The 15,432-nt window shown below is 40.4% G+C and overlaps 1 protein-coding gene across 2 annotated transcripts in view; it reads left to right on the plus strand.

The window, feature by feature from the left end:
* tox3 (TOX high mobility group box family member 3) overlaps positions 1–15,432 on the plus strand; it is a 77,529-nt gene that overhangs the window by 37,445 nt on the left and 24,652 nt on the right. For both annotated transcript variants that reach the window (XM_061814940.1, XM_061814939.1), the window contains exon 2: positions 11,553–11,618. In XM_061814940.1, coding sequence (XP_061670924.1) covers positions 11,574–11,618 — 45 coding nt within the window. In that variant the 5' untranslated portion in view covers positions 11,553–11,573. The remainder of the gene's footprint in view (positions 1–11,552; positions 11,619–15,432) is intronic.

Here is a 15,432-nt window from a genome sequence, read left to right on the forward strand (position 1 = left end):
TGAGTCACTAAGGCTACGTTCACACTGCAGGGCGGGATGCCCAATATGGACTTTTGGAGGTTTTGCTTTTATTTTGTTTAAACTGATCTTTTTATGTAATTGTTCACATTACAAAAAAAAAATGCAACTTCTACATGAGACAAATTGCATTCTTGATATCACATTGTTCATGGTCAGAAACAATGGATCACAGTCATTTTACTAAATATGCTTGATCAATTGGGTAACTATATAGATGTCCTGAAGTACCAATTTTCATCCTAATCATTTTGCCATACTTATTGGAAATAGCTAATTGTTTGAGTTTTGCCATCATGGAATAGTGTAGATGTATGTCTTGACTGGTATCACATTCTTCTTTGAACTACTTGGGAGTGACTCCTGTGCGCGTATCTGCTGGTTTCGCTGTTTTCTCCAGTGCTTCAAGACATGATTAATAGCTTTGATCGGGCCAGCAGAATTTGCATTGATCATTTATTGTACCCTTGTTCCACGTGCCATGCTAAGCAATTATTGATTAAGCTAAGGAGGATACTTTAGGTTTAAGTACTGGGTACAGTATGTTAAATGAGCCACGGATGGTGTTAGACACACAACGGTCTGTTGATTGCTTGGAAGATTGTCCTCGCATCAGTGTGATAACGGGAGTTGAATACAACCTACAGTCACATTTTGGAAATTCATTGGACCACTTTCATAGTAAAAACTGTGCTAGTGGTCATGTGAACTGATCTTCTGTAGTTGTATATCAATAATTATTTGTTGTTTTCTTGGTGGTTAGTTCCACTCAAAATCATAGCAAAGAGAGCTTAGTGCAAATACAATGAGAGCATCTTGAAGTTTCTTCAAAGCGTCGAGGAACAAACAGTCTGAAGACGACGTGGGGGCTCAAGCTGTGACAACAAGAGCCCACCATCAGGCCTCTCATGTTACTGCCTCCCAAGCTTCTGTTCATGCACTAGCACCAGCCATTGTGAGAAGACTACACTATATTTCTGAGGCCCTCTTCATCTCCTAAGCTTCTTTTGTGGCCGCCAGCCAATGGCTGTGCACCCTGCAAGATCAAAGATGGTGCCCCATTTAGCTGGTAGCTTTCTTTTAGAATTGTCTCATCTCAAGGACGGGAGGCAGCTTGAAACAAAAAGGATGTTGGATGTTGACCTAAACTACCGCAGTTTGACATACTGAGCTACAGGCCCAGCACAAGCAACACTGAGCTTAACCTTGTTGTTGTGGTGTGTGTGTGTTTTTTCTGTTTTACTTTATGTATGATACTAATTAAAGAGTCAGCCATGCCACCATCAGTCTGTAGAGCTGTGTAGGTTTGAATATAACTAGCCTTTAAAGTTGCAACAACAAAACAACATATCCATGACATGTGCAAACCATCCAAAAGATCAGTTCGCGAATCTAAGGATTAACTCGGGACACTTTTTTTACTTTGTACAATCGGGGTTTTAAAAATTTTAGGTCCAGCAACCCCCACAAGGGAGAGACTGTCCAACGACACCCTCATCATCCTATTCCCAATCAAACATAACTACATTGTGTCCCCGTAAATGCCATAGTATTAGTATTCAATTTTACCTTGAGATATTATTTTAATTTGTTTCTTGACCATGCATGTGACTAAAAACACTCCTATCCCAAATTGTCTTTCGCCCATTCAGCTAGTGGATGATATGTGGTTGCTTTACATATACCTGAACAGTAGTTTTCTTTTTTATGTTTAATTTGATTTAATAACCTATGGCTGAGACTGGTAATAAACAGCTGGAAGCCTCTTTAAGATTGTTTTATTGGCCCCATAAATATTACGACATCGTAACTGATTGCAAATTATTTTGCAGAACTACAAGCTTCTGCCTGCTGACCCCTCGAGGTGTCAAGATCCCAGTTTAAAAAAACATTTTCGATACATATTCACAAACATACGTACGCCGCTACCCTGCATGACATCACACAAATAAAGTGGACTTGGAAGAACTACTGTGTCATCGCTTGTTATCAAAGTTGAGGTCGATGGTTTCATTGTCTTTGGACTTCACACTTGCATGTGCACTCAGTTTTAAAGTCCGATTCAACATAACTTTACATCTTTGTCAATTGTCAATATTAACAGTGTTTCATTCCCAACAGTGGTCAACTTATTTTCAAACCTGTTAAGAATGTTAAAATGTCTTTAAAAAAAAAAGTCATTATATGCTTTCCAAATGATGGCGAACGAGCAGTCTATTTATATTAGTGGCTAATGGAAAAGTAGTTTCGCAATACCAGCAAATTGTAACAGGTTGATGCTCCGTGCTACTACTGTTAGCTATTTTGACAAATTTTACCCTTGTGCCATATAAATTGACATGTTAATTTATCATAAAAAATACAATTTACTTAATGTTGGACTCAGGTTGTGGTGAACAATTTTTACTGTGCAGATACAGTATCAACAATTGGAGAATAAGCTCAGGACTCAGTGCTCACGCAAATTCCACACCGGCAAGTCTGGAAGTCTGGATACACTTGTCATATCAGTGTCTTGCTCGAGGACAGCTGTGAGTCCAAGGGATGTGGATAGGTGGTCCTGTCAGGGTCTTGGACCTACGTCCCCCAAGGTGGCAGGTGATTATCTTAACAATTGGGGCACTGCTGACCGCTCTGTTGAATTCAGCGTGTTGCCAAGGAAACCAGATACTTCTAAATGATGGTGCCCTGTGACCTTTACCACGGAATGGCAATGTTTGACTTGACCAGTTTACAGATTGTACAGTTTAAAAACTCAGTGACCATTTCCATTAAACTTATGTACTGTAGCTACTGAATGGGATGATAGTAGCGGCAAGACGTCTTAATAACTACTCCAAATAAGCAACATTCTTTGCTGGTTTGGCCCCCAGAAATCATAGTTGTCTCCTCAGGAAGGAAAGGCAAGCAGCATTTTGTCAAAACATCAACAAAACTGTAAAGAATGAGTCCCATAAAAAATGCATTAGTTTTGTTAGTTGAGCTTGAAGGAGAAGAAACGCACAGCAATTCCCATCTTGGTTTTGATACATCTGAGGAGTGGATTTCTTTGTAGATTTAAGTAGATTTACTGTACAACAAGAGCTTAAATTGGACCTCTCGGCTGCTATAACACTCACTGGTCAATGCGCTAGTTGAAATGATTCACAAGAACACTCCCCATTTTGAGTCTGAGCCCCACCACTGAGATGACGTTCAGTGATTCTCCGACCAAACATTCCCTTGGTGCTGCATTTCTTGAGGACTGGTTTTCCTAATAGTGGAAGACAGTGCTGGGCTGGGGAATAATGATTTTTAGCTTTAAACTGAATTAACTATTGATTTCGCAGCAACTTGTCACAGAACCCACTGGTGTTTTGTGGTCTTGCTTTTCCAAACGTAGCCCTCCACGCACACGGACATGTATGGGGAGATGCATCCATGTACTGTATGTCGGCTCAGCACTGTCTCTGCGGCAGCCTGCTGGGCGTGAATGGGTCCTGTGAGTGCTGCGCCATTTTTATGCTGAACGAGCTTGTAGATGTGCACAGATTTTGAATATGAAATTCGGCATTGCATCCCACCAGGATTTTTAGTTGTTTTTCTAAGTGTTCCATGTACAAGAGTGAGTTTTATATGGAAAATGTTCTTAAATCTACATTTCCACCAATCGGTTTAAGATCAATTAAATCCTGCTGTTTGTTGGGGGAATAGCGATAGCTGCTTTGGCTATATACGGTAGCATGACAGAAAAGTATACCAGCACCTACCAATAGCCTAATTAACGATAAATTACTTAATGTTTACGCATAAGATAAGTAGCTTTACATCTTGAAGTGTTTTCCATTATTTTATTAAATGTGACCTGAACTATTATTTGTTTTATCGCCCTTAATTTTGCCTAGTTTTTTTTTTTTTTTTTTTTTTTTTACGTGGAGTGTGCGGGAGAGGTATAGCACTATCTTTGGAAACCACTGGTTATAAGGATATACAAGAGTAATGTACCGTATTTTCCGCACTATAAGGCACACCTCATTATGAGGCACACCTTCAAACTAATGGGCTATAAAAAAAAAATCATATATAAGGCGCATAGAATAGACGGTACAGTAGAGGCTGGGGCTACGTTATGCATCCATTAGATGGAGCTGCAGTAAATGCTCAATATTGATTCATATATAAGGTGCACCGGATTATAATGCGCACCGTCGGCTTTTGAGAAAATTAAAGACTTTTAGGTGAGCCTCATAGTGCGGAAAATACGGTAACTGAACTTGTGATATTGCTATTCAGCTAATAGAAGCTAAATATAGCATTGTTGGCAAGGAGGAAGTTTGCGCCTTTCGGAGTTTTACCAAATGTGACGCACTGACTTACCGGTCGGCCGAGCTCTAATTGGGGAGAAAATAATAATAATGCAGTGCAGATTTGTCTTCTTCTTCTTCTTGTTCTTTTACTTTCGGCTTGTCCCATTAGGGGTCGCCACAGCGTGTCATCTTTTTCCATTTTAGCCTATGGAATTGTTTAGAAGATTTGTCTAAACTTTAAAATCACCTGTCAGACACTTTATTTCATGGCGGGTGCTAAATTAGTTTAGTGTTTTTTTTTTTTTAATTAGCTAACTTGTTATGGCTTTTGAGTAACACCTTGCAAAAACTGCTGAGGTTAATATAAAAATGATAATAAGCTCTACCATGAGGTATTATTTTGTCATTTCCTATTTCAGGTACAACGTGGACAAGACAGTTGATCTTCAAATGATGTTCACGCATGAAGACATTGATAGTCTTCAGCCACACATCTTTGCATTGCTTGCTCATATTTGTTGTGGTTACTCCATCAGATTTGGGGTGGGGCGCAGTCATATCGGTGCAATATTGTGTTCACCCCAAAGGTTGAAATAATTTTGTGCTGGATAATAGCTGCAAAACGCCTTATTTCCCACTGGACTTTCTTTCTTTCACACATATATTCCAGCACTGGGATTTAAAGAAGAGGTGAGAAAAGGGGAGAAAACAAATCAAAATTGACACAGACAAAGGAATATATACTTTTATTCATGCAGTGTAGTGGGTTTAAATAGACGATGGGGTCTGTTCGCGTTGAGCTCAGCATCGGTGTGGAGCGCTTAATACACTCTTATTGAAGAAATGTCCTTTCTTTGCACAAAGAGGAATAAAAACATTGTGGCTTTCTCTTCATGCTGCTGAATTTGATCAACCACATCTGCTATAAGCCACCATTTTCTATTAAAACTGTAATGCATTTTTATTGAATGCTCATAACATCGTTGCCACTTGACATTTCAGTCGATTGAGGTTAAGGAGTGCCGGCGTTCTAAAATAAATCAACTTTCCTCAGTGGTTCACTCACCTTAAATTGCTACCTCAAAATTCAAATGCATCGAAAGGACATTTGTCCGATTTTGGCGAGATAATAGCCTGAAAAAAATAATCAATATTTTGAGTTCCAACGAGCAGATCTTTTAAGTGTCTTAAGTCAGGTGCACACATTAATTTTTGATACCTTACATCCATACATCCATTTTCTGAGCCACATATCCTCACGAGGGTCACAGGAGTGCTGGAGCCAATCCCAGCTGTCATCAGGCAGGAGGCATGGGAAACCTTGAACTGGTTTCCTGCCAATCGCAGGCCACATGGAGACAGACAAGTCGCACTCACACTTCTGGGCAATTTAGAGTCTCCAATTAATGCACATTTTTGGGGATGTGGGAAGAAAGTGTATGGAGAACACCCACGCAGGCACGGGGAGAACACGCAAACTCCACACCGGCAACTTTGGAATTTGAACCCCGGTCCTCAGGACTCTGAGGCCAATGCGCTACAGCTGTTCTACCATGCCACCAGATATCCTACAAGATGTGAAAAAAAAATCTCATTTGATTACTGCTCCTAGTGTGTGGTTTACGCCAGATGATGACACAGCACACGAGGGATATCTCCTCCCCCCCAAACAAGATGCGTGTCATTGTACAACCTGTAAGTATAAACGACAAATAAGAAATAAGAAGCTACGCTGACTGTTTTGTAGTCAACTCTTTAACTAAGCTAATCCTAAAGTTAGCTAACTCTAACATTTTACTATGGCAAATTACTTTTGAGCCGCAATATCCTATGCTATCATTCAACACAAGGAGTTGTTCTTCTATTTGTGTCTGGCAACAGCACAATTTTCATTTTCTCTACACACGATATGTCCCCTGGGGCCACATGATGGACGCCTGGTTAGCATGTCCTCCGCACAGTTTGAGGACCCAGGTTCAATTCTGGCTTTGCCTGAGTGGAATTTGAATGTTCTCCCTGTGCATGTGTGGTTTTTCTCTGGGTACTCCGGTTTCCTCTCCTTCCCAAAAAATGGCAGGTTAACTGGCAACTAAATAGTCTGCAAGTATGTCTATGAGTATGAATGGTTGTTCATTCATACAGTATGTGCCCTGTGATTGGCTGGAAACCAGTTCAGGGTGTAACCCGCGTTCTCATGGCAGTTAGCTGGGATAGATTTCAGCATACTGCGACCCTAGTGAGTATAAGCGACGCAGAAAATAGATGGATGGATGTGCCGTAGCTCAATATACTGTAGGTTGGGAAACAATGACTTAGACGACAGTACTATATGCTCCCGCTCCAGTTTATTGCGTTGACGTTGGTTAAGGAAATGGAAGCAATAAATAACTGAGATAGAACAGGGAAAACAAACTGCTCTCCACTTTCCACATATACATAGAGACTCACATTCATTCATCCCATCATTTTTAATTACAGAGCCTTCATTGTCTGCACTGACCCATTTTACCGTCAGCTGCGTAGCCCCTCCAATCACACTTAATTTCATCTGGCATTGAACTCTAAGAACACCAAGCACCTCCTCCTCCTCCTTAAAAGAAATGTAATCGTGAATAACAATCCCAATCTCCATTGAGGCCTTTCAGTTCCCTCTGCTCTGAGACACGAAACAGCTTTTAGCAGTTTAGATTGATACAGGTGGCAGGGGATGTTTTCTCAGGATGTTCACCGAGGAGATTAGTAAGCACTCTTAAAGGGCCCCGTTGAAAGCTAATAGAAACACATAACCCCACGGGGATGTCACACCGCTGATTATCACTTCGACGATTGACTTTTCCCCCTAATGAAGATCCTAATCAATGTCCGCACTTTCGCTGTGCAACTCAACCGTACCCGTTGGTTGATGTTTGTGTTTATGACACATGGCTTACTGATGTATAAACAGTTGCGTGGTCATGAAGTTGTCATCCTCATTATCCGGTCATGTATGACATTTCGAGTAATTGTGTTGACTACGGATGGCACTACAAAATGTGCATGCAACCAGCAACGACGTATCTGGGACCTGTGTCATTCTGTTCCTCTTTCAGCTCGTTTTACACCACAACAAAAGATAATTTTATCCAGCCTTCACCATTCACACACAACCCAGTGAAGGCAGGATATGGCTGCAATTGTGAACTTTCACACAATAACAGTTTCCCGCAATCAAACAATTATGCCGACTACACCCCTTTCACCCCGGGATTGCAGAATTCCAACTTTAATACTATCTTTGTCAGGATTGATGTTGGGTCACTTCCTGGGTCAGTGCTGTTTAAGCAAAAGAACATGGTTTAAAAATGTAACACAATCTTTAAACAGGGCTTTTGAGTCTACTGATACTAAATTTCCGGATCGACTTTGTCCCCGCCGTTCTGTGTTATTTCATACAAAATAGCAACATTGCACACAGGTGGATGCATGCTAGAGTTTAAAGGCATCGTGAAAGAGCCTTCTGATACAAGCCTCAAAAGTAAAAAAAAAAAAAAAAAAAAATGCCAGCTCCATTTTAACACCCACTCCTCTCGACGTGATGAAGCAAGGAGAAACCGCGACCAGCACCGCCTGACTGGATAAATGGGCACGAATTCTAGTTATCCTCAAGACGATAGCCAAATCTAATCCCGCTAGCCTCATACAGCAGCTCATACTTTGCGTCTGTAAAACGTTATTCTGCACCGCCTGAGTGTGCTTTGAGCTGTTTACTGAAACCCCAGTTGGAGTTTACTGTAAAAAGAAGCACACAAAAAAGTTAATCATTTTATAGTTAAATAAAAAGCACACCTCTTTTTAAAAATGGCCAGTTTAATGTGATCAGTCGATAAAACAGCCTATTGATGGGCTAGCTAATATAAGCATTTGATCATGGCGTGATTTAAGTCAGTTATTTACAGTCAAATAATGAATATCCACACACAAATGCTGCAGTAACACATACGAACAAGTTCATATAACAGTACTTACTAATCTGTGAAAAGCAAGTTTATTAACGTTACATTTCAACTTTCTTCTTCTGTTCATTTTTTAGCCTACATTGAACGAGTAGCTCATGAATGCATCACGCCGCACCAAAGCAGATATAGCAGGAACAGTAGATAATGTCACATGACAAAACATGCTTTTTTTTCCCCTGACACTGACATTAAATCAGAGGAAACTTTTCCTTTTTTTTATGTCAATTAGTATTACCAAAATTATTTCTATTGGCTAAATGACAGAATGACATTTTTTTTTACATTACAATTATAGACAACAACAATACAGTCATGGCTTAATCATGAATACATTTTTAGTGATGAATGTATTTCGTTGGAATGTTAGGGGTAAGTCAATATTTTAGTAATTTTGTAATTAATTTGTTCTCCAAAGCATTATGATTAATTTGTGAATTTGTAATGCCTTGAGTTTAATGAGGCAAGTACAGAGTTGTCACCATTAATCCAGTTGTACTAATAATTTCGTAAAGGGTCTTAAATAATACATTATAATGACGCCCAATATGAAAAAGTCACAAAAACTCAGATTATATCATGAATAAACGGGGCTTATAAAGGCTCTGACAGGGCCACCATAATTTGGCTCATGGTGGCCCAACAAGGCCAGTGCTCAAAAGGCTTAACGTCGGAGGTATGCAAGTTCCTACATTGTAAAAGCACCTAGAATGCAGCTCTGTTGCTTTGCAGTACCATAGCAGGAGTGTATTATGTGTTGTAGTGTGTATTCTGCTCTCTGAGCATTCTTTAAGATGTTTATTGAAACCCCAGTTTTCTGTAAAATTAAACTAACAACAAAAAAATTACACACAATATATTTAAATATGACACACTTTGTTTAAGAAACATCACCAGCTGAATTCTATCACTATGGAAAAACCTATTAAATACTATTTTAAGCAGCACACTTTAAAAGGCAGGGGGGAAAAGTAAGGCAGGATGAAAAGGGCTTATACTTTTTTTTGCATCAGTTATTATACAAGGCTTTATAAAAGCTGTGTGAAAGTGATGCTACTTCTCTCCCGTCATCCTTTTCCAGCTGCCATAATCATATAAATGTTTCTCTCGCATCTCTGAGACTCCAATTTGGAATTGATGTGACAGAATAACACTTTCCAAGATAAATTCAGTTTTTGGATTAATTACCAGTTTGGTAAGTGAGGTCGAATCAGTGAAGAAATGTAACTGACACCTCTGGTTTGTCTCGTAACCTGGGTTGAGCAGGACATCTTCAGGTGTGATGGCACCAGAAGATGCAAACCAGCTCCTTTGACAACCGGTTCTCATTGTTGCAGAACACTGTTAATCTACCTCCCCCACCCAATCCTACCCTCCCTCTCGCTCTCCCTCCAGGGCACAGACTAATTAATGGATAGCATTCCTAGTTGATTAGCCCAAGTCCAGTCGGTAATTATATTCGCATACTAACCACTCAGAATAAAAGGAGATATGGAAAAGGGGGACAAAAGGGTGGAAAATATATGAATACACTTAATGCATTGGCTTGGATCTTAATTTGTTTCTGCTATTGTTTCGCCCCTGCAAAGATAAGACATTGTTTTTTTTCTTCTTCATCTTCTTCTCATCAACTGGAGTTCTTGGTGATGCTTTAAGACATACACACACAAAATACTGATGGAAAATAAAAAGTTTAACGAAGGACCCGCGATTCTTACACAACCCCCAACCCAAATTTTGTCTTGTGTGGGTTGGGCCCAGTCCACACAGAGTGCATTGTGCTGCCAGACACAGCTGCTGGCTCATAATTCTTCATTCTATGTCCTATTGTTCCGACCTTTCACCACGCTTGCATCCCCAAAGAAAGGAAGTTGCTGCCACTTTTCCAGAAAGCAGTGCACAGGTCAGGAATGGGGTGGTTCAGAGGTTGTGAAAACATAGTATTTCTTTGCACAGTGTATGGTTTTAGTAGCTTAAACATGCACGTGGCACTGACCACCATCATTATTTTAATACAGGAATTCCCAAACTATGGTGTAATGGTTGTACCCTAAAAGTAACTAGATGTTCAGTAAGAATAATTTCACCTTTACCAACCAATACCAAATCTGCCGTCATCTTGTAGGAGGCACATGACTGAACAAGATGATTTTTTTTTTACATTTTACAAAGGGTGCGATTTAAGTTGTTTTGTGGGTGCGTAGCTAGGGAGTTGAGTGGTTCAGATGTGTGTGGAGTTGACAGGGATGCACCAACACTGTCGGATGTTGCAACATATGTGTGGCTTAGAAACTTTCCTTCAATGCTTTTCTGACTCTTATGAGGGTGTGGAGAGAGGTATCCACTCACTGTCAGGATGTAGAAAAGGTTACATAATATAACTTTGCAATAAAACCTATGAGGATTTTGGGGAGAGTCAATGCAATGGGTAGGGGTATGCCAATTCCTTTGGGATGTGTAAGGAGGGGTGATTTAAATCGTGTGCAGTTAAAGCTTTTCTGACATTTTTGAGGGTGTTTAGGGAATACAGGACTGAGTCAACTCCGCTGGGATGTTTAAGGGTGTGCCTGTCTTAAAAAGTTTGCAGTAAAAGCTATTCCGACTTTATTAAGGGGATATATGCAGGAGGGGGGTGGGAGTGAACCATCTCTGGCAAGATGTCGAAGGGGGTGTGTGGCTTAAAAAGTATACTATAAAAGATTTTTCCTTTTTTTGAGTGTGCAAGAGAGACGGGTGGGGGGGTGCACCAAATGCTAAAAGGGGTGTGTGGCTTGTGGGAGTTTGGAAAAGGCTGCTCTAATACCAACAGCTATGACTGCCAACACTCACATTTGCTCACTCTGATTACCCAGTGTCACAGTCCCCCTCCCACCCACCTTATGTACAAAACACTCAACCTCCTGTGGTATCATCCACAGGTTGTGTCAAGTTAATAAGCCGCTAGTGCATCTTGATACTTGTCTTTGTCATGCAAACGGACTTAATTGTCAACCCAAAAGCGCTGAATAGGCAGAGGGGTGTCTCATTACTACCCACTTTGAATTGGCCCAGGCCTCTCTGAGTGACAATTAACGGGGGGCCAAAGTGGCAGCGTCCTTGTGTGAGCGCCCCCCACCACCACCGAAAAAAAAAAAAAAAAAAGTGGGTCAGAGCCCATGTAAACACTGGGCAGGGAGTGCATTTGAGTGACAGCTGTCCACTGTGAGCTGAGCAGAAAGTTGATTGTGTTTTTGCTGTTTTTTCCCCCCCTTTTCAGTTCCCGAACAACAACAACTACATGAACATGTCAGAAGCGAACAGTGCCCTGCTGACTGCTGGTGATGTGAGTATACATGTCTTCTAGCTGTAATTTTGGTTAATTGATAAGCACATGATGGCACAGTTACCGACTGGTTAACACAGTAACTGTCTGGTTAGCATGTCTGCCTCACAGTCCTGAGGACCCGGGTTCAAATCTGGCCTTGCCTGTCTTGGAGGTGAAAAGAGTATCAGATCAAGTGATGAGGCTGAAACTTGAAATTGAAGGTGCTATATGTAAATTGTTTAGCAGCTATGCCCCACAGGTAGGCTATGACCTACAGGTGAAAGAGAAACTATGGAAGGAGCTGGACGAAGTAGTTTTAAGCATCAAGACAGAGAGAGAGAGAGAGAGTCCTGATTGGTGCAGATTTATTGGAGCTACTGGTAAAGGAAACAGTGATGATGGAGTAATGGGTAAGTATAGCATCCAGGAAAGGAACTTGGGGGAACAAATGGCGGTATACTTTGCAAGAAGGATGGAAATGGCTGTAATGAACACTTTTTTTCCCCAGAAGAGTCAAGAAAATGGGGTGTCCGAAGAGAGTGGAGGTAGAAGTACGCAGGTGGATTATATCTTGTGCAGACGATGTAATCTGAAGGAGGTTAGTGACTATAAGGTAGTGGTAGGGGAGAGAGTGTGGCTAGACAGCATATGATGGACGTGTGTCAGATGAATCTGGTGGTGGGAAGGAATATAAAGAAAACAAAGGCAAAATAGAGAACCATGTGGTGGAAGCTGAGAAAGGAAAGGTGTTGTGTGACTTTTTGGGAAGATGTGAGCCAGGCTCTCATTGGACTGGAGGAGATTCCAGTAGATACGACCCGTAAAGCCAAGGTGATCAGAGAGACAGGCAAGAGAGGGAGAGTAGTTGGTGTATCTTCTCGGAGCAAAGGAAAGAAGGAGACTTGATGGTAGAACCTCTAAACATACAGGAAATCATACAGGGAAAGAGGTTAGCTAAGTGGGACATTGAGAGGGCCAAGAAAAGGTGAAAGGAATGCATTGAGATGTGATATAAAGGTGGCAAAGGCCAAACAAGAAACATAGGATGACATGTGTGGCAGGTTGGACACTAAACTGAGAGAAAAAGATCTATCCCGGTTGGTGAGACAAAGCATTAGAGATGGGAATGAGGTGCAGCAAGTTAGGGTGAATGGAAATAGATGTTGACTAGTGCCAGTAGTGTGCTGGATTGCTAGAAAGAGTACTTTGAGGGGTTGATCAATGAAGAAAAGGAGAGAAGAAAGAGTAGAAGAGGTACATGTAGTGGACCAGGAAGTGGCAATGATTAGTAAGGTGGAGGTTAAAAAAGCAATAATGACGATAAAAAATGAAAACGCAGTTGGTCCAGATGACATTCCTGTGAATCTACAGAAGCATCAAAGAGGAGAAGGAAGTGTGCCGGTGCCCGTTTCTAAGAACAAGGGTGAGGTGTTGAGCTGTGGGAAAAATGTAAACGTATATGGAGCCGAAGTGCAGAGTGAGGCGAGTGTGTCGCTTTTTGACCCAAGTCACTTTATAGAATGACCAAATGGAGCTGACTTTCCTGTGTACATGTGTGGTTATTGTTGAATTCTAAATGAATATTGTTGTAACCAGATTGTACTGAGCTGCTAGGAACCAAACCCATATACAGCTTGGTCATCAACATTTTTTTTATTTTTTCTATTACTGGGATTCTACTGTGGTGGTCTTTAAAACAATGTACTAAAAGCAAAGCAGACTCAATGACTTAATTTGTCAGATGCCCAATGAGCTGGATTCTCAGGAGATTTGATGACGACAGTTCGTTCTCTATTTTTGTGAGTCCTGTTAGGCACATTTCCTGATTTTCATATTTTGCCTTTATTTGGAAAATGTATTTCTTTTGATTGCATGAAATGTATAAAATAGAAAAAAGAAGTTATTTAAACTGAAATAAGAAGGAACATAGTGTCACTTCCTTCCTTTGTAAACCTTCTCTATCATTTCCATTCAGTTGATTTTCTTTGGCCCCATTCCATGAATAATAGAGGTCTTTTTCATTTCTTTATTCTTCATAATTCACTAATTCTAAGCACCAATTCCAACATAATAAGCTCAATACTCCATAAAGCCCTCTACTTTTAAAATTGATGAATTCCTGTTACTCATTTCCGCGCTGTTATTTTTATTGCCTGAAACATTTCTGCCTCATCTTTTGTCCCGACACTCAGAGACAACACAGATAGCTCAGTGCTCACATCTTGCATTGTCTACTGTTGACGTCCAAAGAGCTTAGGTTGATGTGATGTGACTGGACTCAGTAAAAGATGTTGAGATATACTGGAAATATGACAATGTACTGCTTTACTTCTCAAAGACGTCGGAGAAGCTAAAACGATAGCTCTGTTTGCTGGCATAATAACAGAAATTGCATTGTCTTTTGAAGTGTCTTTCACACAGAGATCACATAAATGCTCTGTCTTTATTTCTTATTTCTTCTCCACTGAGTCTTTGTCCTTTGAATACAGGTGCACATTTTTAAAATTAAACATTTTATTATTTTCGAGAAAAATAGTAGGAAATTAGATCAGTTTACCCGTTTTAATCATGTGCAAGAGAAACTGAAGCACTTTTGGCCCTGACTTTTTTAGGTCAACTTTGGGGGTGGTTATTATACATGGGTGCACATTATAAATGAGAAATTACAGTACTTGGCCAAGAAAAAGAATTCAGATTTTGGCATTTTGCCTGTTTTCAACTCTGATACCATGTTCAAAGCCAGAACATTGCCCGCAGACTTCACCCCCATGACTCACCCACACTAAAGAGCAACACGAGAAAAATCTGGAATCTTTCTACATTTTTATAGTCTCTTTTCTCTTAGAACAACATAAATATTCTGTCATTCGTTCTCATTTCTACACAAGAAATTCTGCCAAAAAAAGGGGGGAGGGTTCAGATATTTCCTGTCGCTATCCTGTATAAGTAGCACAGACACAAAGTCGGAAATGGGGCTTTCCACTATATTTTGCCTTTGATTCCATATATGACAGCAAAATATGAATTGACTTCGCACCTGCCCCCGTTCCATGTCCATGCTGTTCATACAGAACTGGCACACTGCATTTTTTCTGTTTCAATCTTTTTATCCCTGCTTTGATACTAACTTTGAAGTGTATTCTAATATGTTAATTCTTTAAGATTCGTATGTGAAGGATAAGTTATTTTTTTTTCCTTAATGGGAAATGGGACACAACCATTTGTGGGTCAGGCAATAAAGCTTTCCATCTTACCGCAAATGGTCCCCAACGTACTGCATATATTTAGAGAGCTTTTGCATCGTCTGTGGAGTTTTGATGGCTAGTGTGTATCATTTACCTTATGCACTTAGAGGATGAGATAAGATGACATGGCTGTGCCTGCTAACACACAACATTGCAGGGAAAAAGCTTTGACTGCTTGCCTTGGAGTAAATGATACACTCTACTCAGGTTGTCTTCCACTCAGATGTATCACTTTACTTAGCCAATCACATTAGAGATGGCTAATGAACTATAAATATGTAGAAATGGACTACAAATTTGGAATAACGTTGATTAGAGCTTTCATTGGCTGATGTTGTCATTCAAGCAGTTGCACTCTGGCCGTCTGCTGATTTGAAACTGGATCCTTAATCCTGCTTGCCATTGATTCTCAGACCGGGTACGTTCAGTAATTACATGCTACTGCCTTCAACATGTCTTGGTTATTGCATCTGCGAATCACATTAGGACATTTACTGAAGGGCTGGGAGTACTGCCCAAAAACCTTTTTTTGTTGTCTTTCTACATAAAAGAGAAGCCTGATGGCACTCTGATTAAAAATAAATAAA

The sequence above is a fragment of the Syngnathoides biaculeatus genome, chromosome 3 (genome assembly GCF_019802595.1).
Source record: "Syngnathoides biaculeatus isolate LvHL_M chromosome 3, ASM1980259v1, whole genome shotgun sequence".
NCBI lineage: Eukaryota > Metazoa > Chordata > Actinopteri > Syngnathiformes > Syngnathidae > Syngnathoides > Syngnathoides biaculeatus.